The sequence below is a fragment of the Marmota flaviventris genome, chromosome 8, assembly GCF_047511675.1.
Source record: "Marmota flaviventris isolate mMarFla1 chromosome 8, mMarFla1.hap1, whole genome shotgun sequence".
Classification (NCBI taxonomy): Eukaryota; Metazoa; Chordata; class Mammalia; order Rodentia; family Sciuridae; genus Marmota; species Marmota flaviventris.
This window is the reverse complement of record NC_092505.1, coordinates 28,312,393-28,333,887: the sequence shown is the minus strand read 5'-3', so window position 1 is coordinate 28,333,887 and position 21,495 is coordinate 28,312,393. Positions and strand designations below refer to the sequence as shown.

Here is a 21,495-nt window from a genome sequence, read left to right as displayed (position 1 = left end):
AAAGTTTTTAAAGAAAAAAAATTGGAGCAAAGTGGACATATTAGAGACAAGTCATGATTCATGGCCTATACTATGTTCTGCCTCTTTCTCTCACTCAATACACTCTTTAGTTTTACTGCTGGATAAGAAGGGACCAAACCAGTGCACTTCTCCTAGCAACCAATATCAGTCAGCAAAGAAGGCATGTCATCTGCTCAAAGGGAAAACGGAAGAATTTGGGGTCATACAAAGCAGACACATGTTCTTTTGCATTTGATCCCAAATTGATTATCAAAAAGGATTCAGTAAATGCTAAATAATTCTGTTTTATGTGAATGTTAACAATCCATAGAACTAAATATCAGCTTGTCTATTTGCTATATAGTTGAGTGTCTGATACTAGGCTGATCCACTTCATTCAAATGTTCAGTTTTTTTTTTTTTTTTATTTATAATGCACCCTGTCACTGACCCCTTACAGTTCACAAAGATTACCCCTCCCAGACATATCCTTGGATCTCCCGGATCATTTCAAATGAAAAAAAAAAATATTCAGAAACTCCCAAAGCACTCCATGTTTAGAAAACTTAGAAGCAAATCCTGATAAACATGAGCCTATAAGAGCATTTGTCTGGTCATCTTATTTGCATGCCATGTGTAGCTCCTGATTCAAAAGATAAAAACTCCTTTTGAAAAGTTGAACAAACTTGGAATTTAAATTTAACATAATGAGACACATTTACTGAGAGAATCACAAATCTGGAGGATTTCATTATATCCAATGGATGAACATCACAGGTGTTAGGAGTTTAACAGAAAAGTACAATACAAATTCATAGTCTGGAAAGTGTTCTTGAAATAAAATTCTGTGTTGAATTGTGAATAGACAGCAACCATCAAACACCTCAGTTAATTCATATCTTATAGCCCTGTGTATGGGGGTGAGATGGATAAGAGCTTGTTTGCCCAAAATATATACTCACATGTTGTACATATTTTCCCAAATTCTTTTTTCTTTCATGTTGTATTAAAAATTGACATTATTCAGGGTTTCAAATCACAACAGTGGGACTGAAGCACTTAAAAACTACTTAACTACAAAACCACTTACTTATTTTCATAAGAGCCATGGAAAAAACACCACCGTTGAATCTCTTAGCACTTCTTCTCCGGTGAAGTTTTTAAGCAGCATTGACCATGTTTGGAGGAGAAGAGGAGGCTATTTATCCCCACTGAATGACAGTTTTAAGTTTTGTGCATGCAGGCATTATGCACCCTTGAAATATTTTTGCATTTTCAATTTTTAAGTCTTGAGATTAAATGAAATAAATTGCAGTTGATAAAATTGTTCCCACAACATCAAATTATGTGTTCTAACTCTTGAAAGTCCATTTTGCCTGGAAATAAAATGCTGATGAATGTCATAGCTGGTTTTATTTGCAAAAGATTATAGGCAAGCTGGGCCTGGTGAATTACATTTGTCATATCAGGGACCCCGAATTCTAAGGCGGGAAGATTGCAAGTTCAAGGACAGCCTCAGCAAGGTTTAGGCCCCACAGAGGCCCTAAGCAACTTAGTCATACTCTGTCTCAAAATAAAACAAAAAAAAGTTATGGGGATGTGACTCAATGCTAAAGTACCTGTATTTAATCCCTAGTACCAAAAAAAAAAAAAAAAAAAAAAAAAAAAAAAAAGTTATACTCTGTTCTCTATCCAATTTCTTTTCCAATACATAATAAGATTGGTAAGCCAGATAAAGGTTAACAACAACCAACCTGTTGTTGGCTATCTAGGAGGAGAAAGTGGAAGAATGCCCTCTCTAACTTATCAAAAATGGGCTTGATTTTCAATACTACACTGTTATTTAACAATATTCAGAGGATCAAAGTTATAAAACACAACTGAATGCCTATTTCTAGATTCATCCTAAATTTCTTTAATTCAATGCAATACCAAAAATCATATTCTATGATTAGGAGGCAGAGTTAAACAAATTAGTCTAACCATACTGTGGTCTTTGCTAGTATTTGAAAATATACACTGCAAAACTTTAAAGTATAGCTCTAACCTTGATTTATAAAGATTTATAAACTTTTCTTTACAAAGAAAGATTCCTGACAATTTTTTTAAAAGTCAAAAATTCTCCCCTTTTGGATCGTACTTATGAACATTTTAATTGGTTATAAATATGGCAGAGGTTTTGGACAAACCTCTTAATTCCAGTTTGGTTTTAACTAGGTGATCCTTGTTTAAACTCAAAAGCAGTGTACTGGGATTGTTGTTATATTCCATGTTCTACAGCTAATTTCCAAAAAAATCTTGGGACCAAAAACAAGGGGAAATAGATCCCACATCAATCCTCGCCACAGAAATTTAAAAATGGCTATTAACCCTCCTGAGCTATAGCTACTATGTTGCATATGGTTCTAGTTAAGAGGTCATAAACCTAAACACAATGACTGAAGACTATTATTTTTTTAGCAGTATTATTTTTTTAACTTCCATTATTCATAAAGAAAATGTAAGTACTACTGGTCATTAATGAACAAATGTGGATGTGAATTATAAGATTAGTGATATTTGCCCACCATTCATATCCATGTCATTGAGCTCACATTTGGCAGGCAGATTGGACAATAGACCATGATAATTTTCAAAGATGCATATTTAGGCATATTTTTCAATATTTTTTTTCTAGGCCAAAATTTCTCCTTAAAATGTACTCAAGAATGATAACATACAATAAAGCATTAAATAAAATTACTTAGAAAACAGAATTTAAGTTTGAGGCAGACCTTGGAGAGTACACAGTAAAATCTCATCTTTATAAAAAAAAAAAAAAAAGAAAGAAATTTGTAAGGTTTCAAGACCATACAATTAATAGGTAGAAAGACTGACTCTGAAGTCCAGACCTTTTGGTCACCCAAGGAGTGCCCCTTCCTTAGTAGTCATGATATTGTTATATTTAGGTTATCCTTTCTGATATACACAAACACTCATTATGCAAATCTGAATAATGGGTAATTATTAGAATCAATGTCTATACTACAAAATTGGGTTATCTAGAGAAAAATAGAAAATGAGGCTCAATATTGGGTTTTCAAAATATTTTCCATAGTAGGAGTGTTAAATTAGAACTCAGTAAGTTGATCTTATACAAGATTTATCTCCTTGGTACTTTACATTAAAAGCACCAGGTAAAATATTCTGGATAGAATGTAAACTGTCGACATGAAATAAAATGCAGCATTATCCAAGCATATTCCATTTGTTAACAAAAATTGCTATCTGCAGTATGTCCCCCTTGTTTATTCCTTTCATTCATAACACTATGCACTTGGGAATGCCATTTGCTCTGCAATCAGCAAATGATGCAATGGAAACACACATGTCATAGCACGTTTGTCACAGCTGCATAGGTGTGGTCACAGATGAGTCCACTTAAGAGGCAGCAAAAATTCTCATCAGTCATTTGAAGACTCATGCTTGAAAAACATTATATTAAAATTGTCATAGAAATGTATCCCAAATGTAGCTCCCAAATAGTTTGACAGCCAAAGTTCTCTTCTAGTTAATTCCTTGTTCACAGTAGTGAGGAATGATAATGAAAATACTAGTACCATTTAGATGGTGCTTATAAAACATCAGGTCACATTCAGAGAATAATATATTTATTTTCCTATATATATTCATTTATTCTTCATAACAACTGTTTCAGAGAGACATTGATACCATGCCTCATTTACAGATAAGGACACTGAGGCATAGAGAGTTTAAATTGTTTGTTGAAACTCACTCAATATTCTTTGCCAACAGTCTTTTAATTATCATAACATGCTTCTTCCCTACAAACAATATTGCAACCAAAGTAGATTTCCTATCTTTCCCTTTAGCATGCTTTTGTCCTGTCCATGACATTCTTCCTTCTCCTCCTTTTGCTGAAATGCAATTTCTAATTTTTTCACCCATCAAACTCCCCACTGCTCCTCTGAGGCCCAGGTGAAGAAACCCATGGGTGCTGACATTTCTTAGATAATATAAGCTTAAAATTACCTATTCCTTCTTGAAGTTCTCACACTCTGCCGTGAATGTCATCAAACCCCCATTTATTGGACACTACTTTTATTTTGGTGAATTGAACATTTGGTACCTGCCCTATTAAATAGGAATATCCTTAAAGATGGAATCAATTTTACAGTTATTATGGTCCTCACAGAACCCAGCAAGTTGTCCTGTATATAAATGGATACTCAATTAGCATGTGCTGAATCAAATGATAACCTCAACATATCCAGGCTGATGTTCCCACTGACATGTTTAGGAAAACAATTTGTCATTTTCATGCAGTATAAACAGCACACTGAAATTCCTGTTACAAAGTTTTAGGGCTAGGAAACTAGAAACAGTCTCTCACAGGAACAAGTATGTTATAGACATAAAACATCCCTAGGCTCTAGATTCCGCTCCATCATTAAGTATCAAGGGGTTCTGGGACAAAGAATATAAAAATCTCTGACCTTCAATTCTCCATGTGTCCCAATAATAGAGATTTGTGCCACATAATTATATGTATTTATTCTAGTTCTGAGATGATCACATTGTATGATTTATGTTTAATATTTTTGAGATCTCTGCTAAAAGTGACCGGTTTAGTATTGTTAACCGTATTCATAAAACCCTACAGGGCAACTAAAGATTTGAAAAACATCAATTAGCAAACCAATGAGAAATTAGGACTATTGGAAATTAAATACATATTTTTGTAATATAAAATAGATTCAATGTAAAACGTTAGATACAACTTATGAAGGATATTCAATAATTTCTTTAAATTAAAATATCTACCATAAACACCACTAGTGGGAATGTAAGATTATATAGATACTTTGGAAAATAGTCATGCAGTTCCCCAAAAGGTTAAGTCTAGAGTTGCCATGACCCAAAACTTTCAGTCTAGGGTAAATGTAGAAAATGAAAAACACTGTCTATATAAAAATTAGGTACATGAATATTCAAAGCAGCAATCTCCATAATAGTTCACAGTTGATAAGCTAAATAATAAATGATATGAAATATTATTCAGTAATATAAAAAAGAAGTACAGATTCATGCTACCACATAATGACCCTTGAAAATATTACACTCTGGTAAAGAAACTGGTCACACAATGTCATGATTTGCATTATTCCATATACATGAAATGTCCAGAACAGATAATTCTATGGAAACAGAAAAGTAGACAAGTGGTTTCCTATGGTAGGAGATCACATTGCACACTGAACAGAGTACAAGATTTCTTGAGGTAATTATAAAATTAGGTTCTAGTGATGATTACATAACTTTGTTAATATGCTAAAAATACTGAACTACACACTTTGAACAGGTAAATTTTTACAGTATATGAATTACATCTCTGCAAATCTACTAGAGAAAAATAGAAAAGATTTAAACACCAAAGTTCAGAGAAATATCTAGGCTGACATTCATTACTTTTGAAAAATAAATTTTCCTGTTAAGGCTTCCATTCATTTTCATAAACCAAATGTAACTTTGCAAAGAAGGCTCCACTTGCCAAATTCTTGAGTATATCTCAACTCAGTGTCAAGGATGGTAAACAGCTCCTTGGGTGTGATGATTACAAGAACAGATAGAACAGGGTGATGTCCATTACTGGGGATATTACTTTTAATGTTCCTTTTCTTTTTCAATTATTTGGGAGCTATATATCTGGGGACCAATTTTAGGAATAATATATTTGATTCCATCTCCAAACTAAGGAAATAATTTTTATTTGGTGCTAATGTTTAAGTGGAAAGTGAAATCTACCATAAATGTAGAAGAAAGTCTCATATCTTAGGCTAGGTATCATCATGTTGCTCAGAGAAAGGGAGAGTGTATGGTCCTACTAAGGCCTATCAGAATCATCTGAAAAATGCCTTATCAAAATATGCATAACACTCAACAGTCTGTTAAAAAACACAGCAGTGCTGGTGTTGGGATCAGGAAAGAGTGAATGGGAAAATAATCACGAGAGAAAATAACCTTTCTTTGACTGGAAAGAGGTATATCAAACCAAATGGTCAATTCTGTATGTTCTGCTATGCAAAAGGCAAAATTTTAAATAACCAGAAATCATGGTATCATTTGAGTCAATATATAGTTTGTAAGCTATATTTCTTAGTTTCTGTACACACACACACACACACACACACACTCACACACGCACGCAAGCACACATACACATACCTTAGTTCAAATGGGAAACATCTCATGTGTTGGGTTAAGGCATGAAAATCAACATGTCAAAATTACTCCATAATCACAGCTGCATTTATTCAACAAATATTTGACTATCTACTATGTGTCATTCAATGCTCTAGGCACTAGAAGTTCATTGATAAACATGACTCCTAAATCCCTGACCTAGCAGTTTAGTGGAGGAGTCACTAAGAGGAAGAGACAGACAATAAACAAACCAGTGTCCATACCTCTCTACCTGGGGGAGAACATGCTGATCTTCTTGTTTCTGCATGTCTTGCTAGCAGAGGCACTAACTACTGTTTTCTTCCAAACTGTATTTTCGAAGATATTTATTGAAATAGAGTTCACAGATTTTAGAAAATAGAGACTGCCCCCTTTGAGAAGAGAAGGCAGATTTCCTTAAGGGTCAAGATAATAATGCTACCCAAGGCATAGGTGGGGCAAGTTACATTATTGCCTATTATAAATATTCAGGTTCCAAGTTCAGGGTTCTTCGGTTGTGAGAAAAACCCACTACGTATGCATCATTTATCTATCTGCACCCCCCCCCCAGAGACTAAGCAAATCAACACAAATATGAACCATGCTGCTTATTGTGGCATGACTAATAAAGACCATTATCTCTGACCCATCAATCTCATGTCTTTTGCCGCTATTCGTGCAGCTCTTTTTAGTTTGCAAATAAGTTAAAATGTCAGTCTCTTCACAATTTTTGATACACACACACACACACACACACACACACACACTAACAAGCACACTTCCAAGAAAGATGAAATATTTTAAGAAAGATAAAGATAAAGGGTGTAGCTCAATTGTGTCTTAAGGGGAAAAATTTTAGATCTGGATTTTTTTCCCAAAAGCCCAAGTTGGTACTATTAGGAGAAGGTAAGGCAGAATGGGAAGACCTTAGGTCTTTGGTTTCATTCTCATGAAGGAGACAGGGGGACTCAGTCACTTCCCCTTCCTCTCTTTTGCTTCTGGCCATAAGGTAAAAATGCCTTCCCACCATGATGGGTCACCACAGGCCTAAAAGCATTGCAGTCTACCCATCCCAAATGGAAACCTCCAAAAGTATAAGCCAAAATAAACCTTTTGTCTTTGCATTTTTGTAGTAACAGAAAAAAATGACTTATATACCCTTATTTTTGAAGACATATTGAAACAGGAACTTAAATAAATCAATTGAAAGACTCACTAACCAATACAAAGATACAGGTAAGAGCATTTCCAATAGAGTAAAGAATAAATGCTAAGGACATGAGTCAGCAAAGAACATGAAGAAGAAAGTTGAGGCCCAAGTTACTTCAATGCTGTTTTCAGTTAGGGACAGGTATTTTGGGTGAGCATGCCACTCATTAGATGGCATATTACATGACTATTATGGTAATGATAAACACCTTGCTAAACATTGAAAGAGTTTTTAGAAATTTCTCCTTAAAAGACTAGAATCATTTCTACATTGTGTATAACCTGAAAGAATGAGAAATCATATGCTCTACCAAAGTGTATTTTACTGTTATGTATAACTAATTAAAACAAATTTAAAAAACATTTAAAAAGACTACAGTCACCCATTCATTCTTTTAATTTTTTTAATTTTATTTATTTTTATGTGGTGCTGAGGATCCAACCCAGCGTCTCACATGTGCTAGGCAAGTGCTCTACCGCTGAGCCACAACCCCAGCCCAAATTCATTCTTTATTCAATAATTTTTCAAAAGGAGATTAAAATAAATATTCATATTAATGTACTGATTTATGTTGATAGGCCTATATCTAGATACACAATTAAGAAAGAAAAATTATTTTCTTGAAGCAAAATCTGTGAAATGGTACTCTATAAAGTTTCTATTTCTACTCAAACTCAGATATGAAGACTTTTGTTTATCTAAACTAGAAAAATATAAGGTCTATAAAAAACAAGGTTGTATAAACTTAGTATCTTTAAAGAAAAGTGTTGAGAGCCACAGCCGAGTCAGAATGGCCCCTGGCATTTTGCCAGAAGTAATGGTTGAGAAGCAAGCCATTAAGATGATGCTGGATTGATTCAATTTTGTATATTAGACCTTTACTGTCCGGTATAGGGCGGCTCTTGCTGCCTGGGTGCCCACTACTTTGGAGTTCCCCTGGAGTTCTCGCGGGATTCGGAGAGTGGGTGTGCGTGCAGCCTGGTGGGGGGAGTTCCGGTTGGTGGGTGGTGTGTTCCTGGAGGAGCCGCGTGGGTGGCGTTCAGGAGACTTCCCGGGGAGCGTGTGTGGAGTGTGCTGGTGGAGTTCGGAAATAAAGTTTGTTCCTGCTTGAGTGGCTCATGACTTGTGCCCAGTCAGACTACGGCAGAAAAGCAAGGAAGCCAAAACCCTAATTGGATACACCTAACCTAAAGTTAAAACATAATTAATATATTGCCCTTAACTGCAAGTTTTCTATTATTATTATTTCTATTATTATTAAGTATTATTCAAGAAATACTCTCACTTATATTCTTCAAATGTTTCTCTAATTCCTTTCTCAAGATTCAAAAAAGGAGAAAGAGGAAAAGAACCAGAAAAATGAGGAGAAGGAAGGAAAAGGAGGATGAGAAAAAGAAGAAAAGGGAAAGAAATAAGATGAAAATTCTCTCTTAATACTTGTCAGAGACCAAAATGCACATTGGAAGTAAATGAATGTCTAACAGATTAGGTTTCTTAAGCAGATAGAACTAGACACACACACACACACACACACACAAGCTTCTTTCATCACTATATATGTATCCACATTTATGCAATGTGCTCACATATCCATATTTTTATTATCAAAGATACAATTTTGTACAAGCTGCTCAGAGATGAGATGATCAGAACTGTCTCTTCTGTATAACCATGACTTTTAATGTTCTTTTAGATATCCTTGTTTAATGTTCTAAGAAATCCTTTTGGTTTATGGTCCACATGTTGCATAGCATCAAAGGTTATTCAAACAAAGCCAATTCGAACATGACATTACTGCATAGCTGCAAGAACACATTACAGGTTACTTATATGCCATTTAAGTTTTGAAATTGGCTACATATGGCCACAATAATGAGCCCATTACTGAAAGGAGCACTTTAGCAAAATGTATAAACCTATTTGAGATTATACATCTGCACTATGCACACACATTATCTTTATCTCCCCAAATATCACATGTGCCATTTCCATTTTAAAAAAAGGAGTAAAGATGAGAAATCCATTCTCATTTTAAAAACACTTTTTTCACAAATATTTTAAAACTATTAGATCAACAGATCAAGGTATGCATTCATGATGATAATATAAAGTCTGACAGTTAAAATTGCTTTATTATAAATGATTGAAAAACTCCATTATTAGTTAAAAACAAAGAAAATATAGAAAACAACTCTAAACCCAATATGTATTCTCCTATATAGAGAAAAATCTGAATGTGGTTAATTAATCTGTACCAAATGAAAAAATTTTTTCTTTACATACAAAGCAGAAAAGTTTTTCTGCTGTTCTCAACTAATATTCTCAACTAACATAATATTTATTCCCTATGGATTGCTACAGGGACAGGATTCTAAAAAATCATAAATAATATTAGCACATATCTTATATAAGGAGGCAAAACTCTTAACATTTTTTTCAAACACTATAAAAATGCACATATAAATAACCCACCAAGCAAATTTCAATGCAAATCTATGTATCATTTGTCACTGAATAAAATTAATTTCTGTGTCTAGCACAAGGATAGTCAGTATATCTTTGAAATGGTACAAGCTTCTTGGAATTTGAAATTCATGTGGAGAATAAGCACACACCTCCAAGAAGGATAATAAGTAAATAGACATCACAGCATCCTGGAAAAGTAACAAAGCTTACAGATCCTACAAACCAGCTTCCTCATTATATATGTGAACACTGAGTCCCAAGGTATCCAAACAGCCTAGAGGGCAGTGTTGTCCACATCCCAAATTTCAACAATCCCCATGGAGAAGCTGTCATCATTCTGAAGTATCCAAAGGCAATCCAATGTCAAACATATGATTTACATACTAATTCAATAAAAGTGTCCACAGTTTCCTTTGATTTCAACATAGCAGATGCTACATATAAAACTAGTTTCACATGAGAAAAAAAAATAACATTGCCTCTTCAGTCTAAACTATTCTACCCCTGGGTATTTTCCACAATGTACTATGAATTCTGCTGTATAATTATGGCCCAGACAAATTATGACCCCTGATCCTATAATGTTAAATCAGAACAAAGGTTCTAGGTGTGTCTTTGGAGCAGGAAGTGGGAGGAGTATGGGAAAGAAGTAAGGAAAGAAGGGAGGGAGGGTTATAAGGGAGGGAAGAAGGGAAGGAAGGAGCAAGAGAAGAATGAAAGGAGGGAGGGAAGAGAGGAGGAGGGAGGGAGAGAAAGAAAGAAATGATGTCTTGCTACTGCTGTTCTAGCAAGCTGGTTAATTGCATTTGTTTCATATACCTCCAAACACCCGGGTACATTAATTACATTCTGTAACACTGAGCTCTTCTGATTCCCTCTGTCACCTCCACTGAGCAATTTAATTGTATTCCTTCTAGAGACACACTTGATTTAAAAAAAACTTGGTGATAATTCTGTAGTCTAATACATAGTTTATGCATGCCTTTCTGTTGCTGAAGTATGTAAAATTGTGGCTTATGAGGACATACTATTTTAATGGCTATACCAAAGTCTTATCATGATCAAATATACTCAGGATAAATATGTAAATCTTTATATTATGGTAATGTAAATATATTGTAAAGGTAAAAGTGTTAGAAAAGAAAATGTATGGAGAATGACTATACATATGATTATAGATATTGCCCCAGTATAATTCACAATGATCACTTAGGAGGGAAAAAGAAGCAGCCTGCACACATGCATCCCTTGCCTACTGTTGCTGGGGGGCATAGGTACTCATGTAGTCCATGATTGAATACAGCCACTTGACAGTAGGTAAACTCATCTGTATTGCCTCATGTTTATAGAAAGGCTTCCCTTCTCAGTCCAATACATTAGATACCATGCAGCAACTGCCAGGAATAAAGTTAGCTCCCACAGATGGATAAAAATGGGCAGTGTCCCAAATAATGAATTTATCCACAATGCAAATGCTAAAGGAAAGTTTATGTGACAACACATTATTTTGATGACTCCAATATTTGGACTAATGCAGCTCAAATACTTACAAATTCATAACTGAAAACAAAAGTATTACAATCTCTATTTCCAGAGGGGAGGGGTGTTCTTATCAATATTTTCCATTGATAAAATAAATTTAAAGTCCACAGAAGGCTAATACCAAATATCTGTTTGACTTTCTTCTATTGAAGAAAAAGATTTCCTTATTATTATTTCCACAGTTCATTAAAAACAGCTACAAAAAAGGTTTTGTAATAGTCTCACAAAATACTGACATTCTATGAAAATAGCCCATGAAACAGAATCAGAACAAAAGACAGGAGAATCAGAGGCAGAATGCTATCTGCTTGACAGACTGACTCAACCTAGAGGGAGACACCTATAGCACCTGTTTCAGGTCCCCATTGTGTTTGCCCTCTGGGGACTGAGCTGAGTGCTCCATGCCTGCATCTGCCCCTTGCTGGAGCCTCGCCCAGTCTCACTTTTGACAGTTTTCTCTCTGTGGTCTAAATTCTTCATTCTGATTTCATGCTAGGATAGCATTCACTGGCACGCAGGTGATACACATTGATCCCTGTGATATCCAATCTCAAATTCCTGACCCATTGAACCTGCCTCAGAGTGTCTGTTACAATAGTTCCTCCCTTGAATTTCTAAACCAAAGTTTAGATATCAGGGTAAACACCAGAGAGCAGGCACATTAGGCATTAGGGTCTTTCAGGATATTCACTTTGATATTTCTTCTCCTAACAAAGCTGAGAGCCCATCATTTGTTATCCAATTTCTCAATTAATTAAGTAAATTACAAAAATAACGACAATAGGTACTATTAACGTGTTCCACTTGCAGCAGTATAGAAACAAAAGACCTAAAACCTCTGCCCCTAAAGAACTCCTGACTGGCCAAACTGACCAGCAGACATAATGTCATTTTATGTATAACCTACATCAGACTCAGAAAGAAATGCTGGGAGTGGGACGACCGAAAAAGGATAAAAGCGTTTTTAACTTACCATCAACCAGAACATATAGAAATCCACAGAGCAGTAATTGTGTAAACATCAGCAGACTCATTTTGACATATTAAAAACGATCCAGATTGTTTTAGAAACCAATCCCAGAGAGCAAAAGTACAAAAATAAGTATCAAAGAAAGAGGTAGGTCCAAAGTTCAGACTTTTCTAAATACTACTTAGAATCAAGAAGAGCAAATCACAAGATCAAGGGGTTGGTGTCCAGTTCTTGAGTGGGACACGCTTAGATCCATCCAAATTAACGGAGGGCACTTCAAAGGCTGCTGTATTTCCACACTCTGATTCCTAAATTCCCACAAATTTACCCCAGCCGGAGAGATTACTCAAGTGTGTCTAACCCTCTCTCCTTTGGTTCCATTGCAATCCAAAGCCAAGTTCTTTCTTCAGAAGTCAAGAAGATGAAGGAGGAGGAAAAAGACCTAATTCCTAGAAAGTGTTCCACAAACTTGCCAGAGAGCTGCCGAGAAACCATTGGCCTGCCTACTGGTTTCCTTTCCCCGTCTCCTTCTCCGTAGCAGCAACACGTCCCGGAGTTTTTTGGGGATTTTGTTTTTTGTTTTTTTTCACTTAACTTCCATAATAAGGATGTGTCAAAGCAACACTTTGCAGGCGGGCCTCTCCTTAGCAGCCTTGTTGCCGCCCTCCACCTCTGGTTTCCAAAAGAGAGGAAAAGGGAAAGAAAACGGGTGGAGAATCCGAACTCCTACGTGATGAGGCTGAAGGGAGGGAGGGAGGGGCAGGGCTGAGGCTGCGGCCACCCGGCGGTGCCGCCTCTGAGCGATTGTGCACCCAGCGGCACAGGGGAAAGCGGCACTGGGCGAGTGAGCCCAAGACCCAGGAGCGGGAGAGAATAGGAGCGCACAGTCCAGCCGCCAGGCGCGGTCCAGCCGCCTGTCCCTCTGGTCCAGCCGCTGCCACTGCCGCTGCTCCGGCAGCGGGGCTGAAGAGCGTTCGCCTCCTCCTGCAGCTGCCGCGGGTGGAAGGACTTAGAGGAGGGAAGGCGAGGAGGCGGGAGGGGAGGGGAGGAATGAAGCTGCTGGGAGTCTGCCCCGGGGAGGGGTGGGGGGATGAGGGGGTGCACTGAGCTCTCCACCTCCAGACTCCGCCACCCCCTCGTGCAGGGGCAACAGCCCGCCGGGGACTGTGGAGGGGTCTGGAGAGTCGAGAGCCCTAGGGGGACGGAAATTAGCAAATTTGGAGCTCCGCTGGCTGCCAAGGACCGGGGCCACCGGTCAACTCCTTCCCCTTCTCTGCGCCTCCTCGTCCCCCTCCTTCCCGCCTCGGGAGGCGATAGGTGGGCTCTAGCCTCCTGCTCCTCACCGCGTCCCGTTTAATGGGCAGGTAATTTTCTCTGTGAGTGATTTCATGGAAGCCCTTCCTAATTATTCATCCCTCCGTCTGCTGGAGCTGCACACGCTTTCTGAAAAAAAAAAGATCATCCTCTAGGACCCAGGGCGCAGCCTCATTACGCGTAAAAATCACACAAACACTCACTCTTCACCTTTTAGCAAAATGAGAAGCTGAGCAGGAGGAAGAAAGGAAGGAAATAAAACCACCTTTTGGAGTGGGAAGGTGGTGTGCTGGTACTTCCTACATGGTTATGAAAGACACTAGGAAGTGGGGAAAAACCTAGACGGGGGTGGGGGGGGGGGCGTGGGAGAGAAATCTTTAACCTCTACCAGCTCCTTTTAGCCAAGATCTATAGCCCTAAAGAATTCCAGGCGCTGGGGGCAAAGGAAGAGGTGGCATCCCCTTTTACAGTACTCAGTTGCCTTATGACCTCTCAAAGATGAGTTTGACGCGGGATCGTGGGACGCTAGGGAGTTCAGAAGATGGGGAAAGCGAGAAACTAAGAGCTTGGAGGCTGGGGATATCCAAAGCCTTTACACTCCAGAGAAGGGCACGTCCGAAAGGAAATTTGGTAAACACAGATTCTGATCTGGGAGATCTAGGTAACCTAACTAAGCTAACACCAGCTGCTCTAAAAGAGCCGGATTTTTGCCCAGAGACGATAACACCGCGAAAATACGGCAAAATCTACAGAGTGAATGTCATTCGGGACCGGTGATGATTAAGAGAGGCCACGTTTGATCAAAGGGATGCCAGTGTCTGTGGTGCCCCGGTGCGTCCGGTGTGGCCGGGCCCACGTGTGATCACAGGCTCCTGGTATCTGTTTGATGCTTGTCCGATGATTAGAAGGCGGTTTACAGGAACTCACGCAGTTCCCAGAGCCTAGCTAATGCTGGATGGTGAGTCTTTAGTTCCCCCTACTGGAAAATATTAGGAAAGATCCCCTACGTTTAAGGACGTTGAAGGAAGAGCCTTTTGTCTGGTTGAAAAGGTTCTGGTGCAGCCACTTAACTTTGTTCTTCCCTCCCTATCACAGGCGTGATGCTGCGTGTTTTAAAAAATCGTCACCGACATTCAGGCAGTTAGGAGAGTTCTTATGGAACCCCAGCATGCTTAAAAATTGTATAATAAATCAGTCTTGCAAAAACTGTAAGCCGTTCTTCTCATGAACATTGAGTAATTTCCGCACACTTTTGATCTACAGTATTTGGTTGTAAAGGGGTGGGGGGCTTAATGTGCTGAAGATAACCATTTGAATTTGCACAGTAGTGATTCTAAATTGTACTATGTAGAGGAAAAACACGACTAAACCATTAAAGGGAAACGAGTTCTCCAAGATGCCTTTCCACACCCCTAAGGACTTAGAGGTCTGTTAGATAATACTGTGGTCTAGAAAATCCAAAAATGTTTTGGGTTAACATTTCTTTTCTCTCTCTAAGATACTGAAAAATAACTGATAATTCTTTAAAACTTCTATTTGAGTTCATTTTTTGAGACAGTCTCCCTAAATTCCCCAGGCTGGCCTGGAATTTGCAATCGTTCAACTTCAGCTTCCTCTAATAAAAGTGATTACTAGGTGTGTGTTGCCACCACCCAGCAAACTTTGATTTCAAACACTTGGACTAGATTAAAAGTCAGAGATGAAAAATTCTAACTCATTCCTCTAAATAATGTACCCCACCACCATATCTGCATTTTAAAAATATGAGTGCAACAAAAAATTTTGATAATAGAATCTCTCTAATAAAATAATGCAGGAATTAACAAAGCCATGCATTTACAAGACCTTTAATTTGAAGATGGATCTTGGAAAGGAAAACGTTGAAACTTTTCACCTGGAAGAGTCTTTTTATGTTTATTAGGCAAAATATTTGATTTCATACAGAATAGACTCACAAACTATGTCTTTAAGTAACCTATAGACAGAAAAATTGTGGAGGAGGGAGGCAGGAGAGATAGGTTGGAGGAGACACACCCACCCACTACTGTTGTCCTTAGGACAAAAAAACATTACTTTTTCTCTTAAGGAGAGCAAATAGAGAGTATGACCAATGATGGCATACAAACTAGAGTTTTATTTCAGGCAAATCACTGGGCTATATTTAGTGGGCATTTTTGCCAAGCATTATCATTTTGTACTCATAGTTACCTACTAAAACTAACAAAACCAGTAATTATAGGCTGGTATCAACTTTGTGCTATATATTATCTGTATTATGGAATAATACCTGCAACAAATGAAATTTGGAATTCGTGTTTTCTGCTTTCCTCAAAGACAAGTTCATAAACTAGTTTTTGAAAGAATGCTTTGTGGACATGCCGCTTTTTATGGAATATGACTAAAGAAAACAGATGATTATTATATGAATCTTATCCTAACAGTTCAGAATTATGACTAAAACTCTTATGCTAAATCAGCAATGGTAAGGATCATAAATTCAATATGAATAACACTAAATAGAGGAACAGAGACACCAACTTTGGAGAAATTTGATGTGTCCTGGGAAAATGTGCATATTTCATTTAAACAACACATTTTAGTAAGCACTGTCTATATAAGATATAGATTTCTCACTTTAATTTTGTTGAAGAGTCAGTTTAGCATTACTGTAATCCAAAAAAAAATTGGTTTTTTAATTTTTTTCCATTAAGACAAAAGCCAAAAATGGATTAGAACAGGGAACACCCTACCCCCAGCATCATCAATTCAGAGGGTTTAAGAAACAAGAATCAAATGGGGATTTGGCTTCAGTTTCTTTCAAGGATGAGTTATTTCTTTTCTAAACAGGCAGCTGAATATAGAAATATACATGAAATCTAGGCTTCTTTTATGTAAAACTTGGAATGATATTATTATGTACTCAAAATATGCCTATCAGATAAATATATTTTAATACATGTAGAGATTACTATGTGTGGGTGACTATAATTTACCCTAATTTGAGTAAGGTGATCAAATAGCCTGCTTTGTGATTGAACCTCCAAGTTAGCCATCCCCAAGAACTAGAAAATAACCATATGAAGGCAATATGTACAATATGACATATAAGATATTACATATTTAATTTTTGAACTATATTCCTCAATGATATGGTATAAACCCTAAAGCTTCAACTCTGTTATTTACTCTTTCCATTATGCTCATAATGGCAAGGCTCATATTAGGAAAGTCAAATGTTTGATTCATAATAGTAATTTGAGTATCTACTACAATATTTCAGGAATTTCTCTAGTCTTTAAAAAATGTATTATGTAAAAAAGTATTATGTTGTTCAATTTCTATAAAAGTCTTATGTAGTTGATATTATTCCCACTGTACAGATGAGAAAATTATAAGATCAGATACTTAACCCAACTTAATCAAAGACACACTCTTCATTTAAATTCATATGTGACTATAAAATAATCTATGTTCTTAATTTAGGCTATGCTTTCTGGGATTAATTTAAAACATATTTCACATTATAGGACTACTGTAATACTATAAGTATTTTCTTTTATTGATCAACTTTAAAAAAGCCCTTACACATCACAACATACAAAAATATGATAATTTTTTAAAACTTAAGGATCTTTTTAAAGCCAAAACATCATCATTTATTATCTATTCAGGTTGAATTTTTTCTAAATATAAGATTGTTTACCATACAATGTAGAAACATCACATTTAAATCAAACGTATGGGTCATTACCTACAAAAGAAGATAGGAAAATTAAAGTAAGTGAGGCATTAACAGACTTGATCAGAGAAGAGTGACTCACTTGTTACTTCATTTTTTAAAAAATTATTTTTTACTTATTCCCCAAAGGATTTGAGAGAGAAAATGTAAGGTAAATCTTATGGAAGATGTTGTATCTGATTTCAATGAATTAATTTTGAAGTACTGATCATTTTCATATGCAATAATTTTATGTATCTATGTACAGATGGTGTTTTGGTACATTATATAGAGTTATTAATATAATATATTAGAAGCCTGAGATTTAAGTTGAAGAAAATATAGTAACATTTCACTTGAAAATTAAGTGCTTTTCTGACAAACATGTGCCAACTGTTTCAAGAAAGAAAACTTTGTTTAGAATTAAAATAAATTTAGTAAATCTTTTTTATCTCAATTGAAGACTTTACTGATATTTCCAAACTTCATGGTTTTTGAATAATAAAAAATCACAGTAAGTAGCACATGACATTAAGGCATAATTTTTCAAAGTGTATATGTCTTAAAATTTAAATATTTTATAATAACATAAAAGTATTTCAGGGGTTACTGGTGATATTTTACTTATCCTCATAATGTCAGTATAAATTTCCATCACCTTTGCCAACACATATCTTAGTCAAGTACAAAACCTAAACACCTAATAAAGTGAAAAACTAGCTGTCTGGTAGCAAAGATCATAACCTTTCATCCAGGTTAGGCTAATGGTTTTACAAAATAAGCAAAATTAAAAATTATCGAAAAGTGCAATTCGAGTCATTGATTGTGACTAGGCTGATATGTGTTCAGAGATCCCTTCCTCACTTCCTATTATTTTCTTCTTTCTTTTGAATTTCTTATTTTAACATAAAATCTGACTTCAATGATGTAAAATAATACACTTTTTGTTATTTTTATACCGCAATATATTGAAACCAAGAAAATCCCTTTGATTCTTTGCCAAACTATTCCAAGTCCATCTGCTTCAATCTGGATGTTGCATAATTAAATTTTAGCAACACATAACTGTAATCCTTATAGGAAATTTTAATTTATATCCAAAATAGATTTTTTTCTTGTCCTTAAAAAGAAGATTGCCAAAGATTTGGGGAAAGACTCAGCCTGTCCACAGGTCCCAGATTTTGAGAACTATCCATATGCTCTCAGCATTGTCTTTTAGATATGTTTCATAATGGATTCTTCAGATTAGGAAAAAGTTGTTTATTCTCCCTTCCAATAATACCATGGAATTAATCCAAGGGCACATGTAATCCAATTGCACTGCCCAGGATTCTATCATATGAGAACTAATCTGTTTGGGAGCAAATTCTGATTCCCTTCCAATATCCAAAGTATCTTATTTCTGCCTGATAAAATAAACTCTGACTGCCTGTGGAGTTTCTGAAGTCCTTTTTAAAGAGAATACTAGGTTTCTAGTTGTTAGATACCAGCAGGGAATCTCAGTAATGTAATTTTTTTTAAATTAGACATGTAAATGTACATTCTCTTCCTTAAAGGATAAAATGAAATAAATGAAAGAAATTTTATGGCTCATATTTATAGACAAACCTACAATAAAGCTAGGATATGATATATAAGATACTTTATATCAAAATGTTTCAGTTTGGATGAAAAATTGTCTTTTTCTTTCTTAAACATTTTCTTTTTTTTTTCATGGTAAATTTTTTAAAAATTTTTATTATTAGTTGTTCAAAACATTACAAAGCTCTTGACATATCATATTTCATACATTTGATTCAAGTGGGTTATGAACTCCCATTTTTACCCCGTATACAGATTGCAGAATCACATCAGTTACACATCCACTGTTTTACATATTGCCATACTAGTGTCTGTTGTATTCTGTTGCCTTTCCTATCCTCTACTATTCCCCCTCCCCTCCCCTCCCCTCCCATCTTCTCTACCCCATCTACTGTAATTCATTTCTCCCCCTTGTTTTTTTCCCTTTCCCCTCACTTCCTCTTATATGTAATTTTATTTAACAATGAGGGTCTCCTTCCATTTCTATGCAATTTCCCTTCTCTCTCCCTTTCCCTCCCACCTCTCGTCCCTGTTTAATGTTGATCTTCTTCTCATGCTCTTCCTCCCTGCTCTGTTCTTAGTTGTTCTCCTTATATCAAAGAAGACATTTGGCATTTGTTTTTTTCTACCAATTATTTTCTTCATGAAATAGTATAGCAATAATGATTTTGTTCTGAGTAGTTTTAGCCTTTCCAGTATATGCTAACATAAATGTAAGGGAATCCCAGGACCAAATATTAAAAACCAGAAAACTGTATGTCAGCTTTTGACAACTAGATACAAATTATACAGTAAGGTTCCTATCCTATTGGTTTTATATTTTTTTTCAATGATTACTTCATTATATTTATTAGAAATACACATTTTAAATATTTTACACAGTATCTGATATAAAATATATTTCACATCTAAATTTATTATGGTTTTTAGCATTTTTAACCAAATCTGTATACCTTATTTTCTCATTTTTCTAAAATTATTTGTTGTATTGTTCTTCTTAGTAATCTGACAAATGTTAGTGTTTGAAGTATAATTCTTATAAATAGGGTCAGTGGAAATTATGATGAGCACTGTGGATTTTTTGTTTTGTTGTTTCTTTCTTTTTTTTTCTTTCTTTCTTTTTTTTTAGTTTGTACAGCCAACTAAAGTCCAGGTTATTACTTACCTACTTTGTATCTTGCTTCTCTCCTCCCCATCATATAGACACTTTAAAATGACATTATATGACAATGCTAGAGGAACTTTTATAGGGGTTGTGGTGTCTTTTTTTCCCAAATTTTATATTGAATAATATCTAACTATCCAAAGAGATGAAACCTAATTTATTTTAAAGATTTCCAAATGAGATTTCACAATATTCTTACTTAAGTAAGCCACTTACTAGATATTAGAAAAAAATTAATTTTTAAAAATCTAACATTGAAGTAGATTTTCCCTTCCATTATCCCTTGGGATGATGATGATTCCTGAATAAGGAAATGGCAGATCACACTGACTGAGAACTAGAAATCTGGAATCAGACCTGGGAGGCAGATCTGCATTCTACATTTTGATTCTACATCAACCATAAAACAAAGATGATAATAGCTATTTACTATGATTTTGCATTTAAAGAACTTCATGTATTTTAATTGGTTTCTGAGATTTAGGGTTGCTGATGTATCCTCATGAACCCCCATCAGGATAGCAGAGATGATACTCTTTGCTAACTAGGAATCACCTCCTTTCTTTCATGTACACAGAGATTGGCCAAACTCCTTAGCCTCCTTTGCAGTCAATTTGGACCACATTACTGTGTTCTGATCATTGGATGCAGGTACTTCTATATATGGTCTCTAAGATTCCTCCTCCCTCATCCTCCCAGGTACTTTGACTATTGTCTCCTGGCCAAGTCCTGTAGAAAACACTGAGCCAGCAGATGGAATAGATGAGTGATACTGCAGAGTAGACTCACGCAACCTCACTCTCTTTCAAATGCTTTGGACTATGACTTGAGTGATAAATATCTGGTAATGTGTTGAGTTATCAAAGTTTTAATAGTCTTTACTTTAGCATTTAATCTATCCTGATAAACATAATCAATTACTTTGAATATTGCCTAAAGTTTTATTGGAAATGTTGTCATTTATTTCTCCATAGGACATTAAACTATGGTTAATATTAGAGCAATTAAATTATAATAATGTCTAAATATGTAAATATTTAAAGCCACTTCTATATGGTAACCACTTTGATATATCTCTCTTGTTTTCTTTTTATTTTTGTCCCACTGGGGAGTAAACTCAGCTACTACTGAGCTACATCCCCATCCCCCTTTTTTAAATTTTTATTTTGAGACGGCTTCTCACTAAATTGCCCAGGCTGGTCTTGAATTTGTGATGCTCTTGAGTCACTGGGATTACACACAAATGCCACCACTCTCAGTTTGAGGAATGATCTTCTAAAGTTGAAACTGTGCAAGGGAGATTGATAA

At 35.8% G+C, this 21,495-nt stretch overlaps 1 protein-coding gene across 1 annotated transcript in view; it reads right to left on the bottom strand.

Annotated features, from left to right (window-relative positions):
* Positions 1-13,898, bottom strand: part of Robo2 (roundabout guidance receptor 2) — a 550,514-nt gene extending 536,616 nt beyond the window's left edge. Inside the window, exons 1-3 of the mRNA XM_027929088.2 lie at positions 13,882-13,898; positions 13,653-13,783; positions 13,140-13,602 (exon numbers count right to left, since the gene is read on the bottom strand). Of these exons, the coding sequence (XP_027784889.2) occupies positions 13,140-13,602; positions 13,653-13,783; positions 13,882-13,898 (611 nt within the window). The remainder of the gene's footprint in view (positions 1-13,139; positions 13,603-13,652; positions 13,784-13,881) is intronic.
* Positions 13,899-21,495: the final 7,597 nt, after the last annotated feature.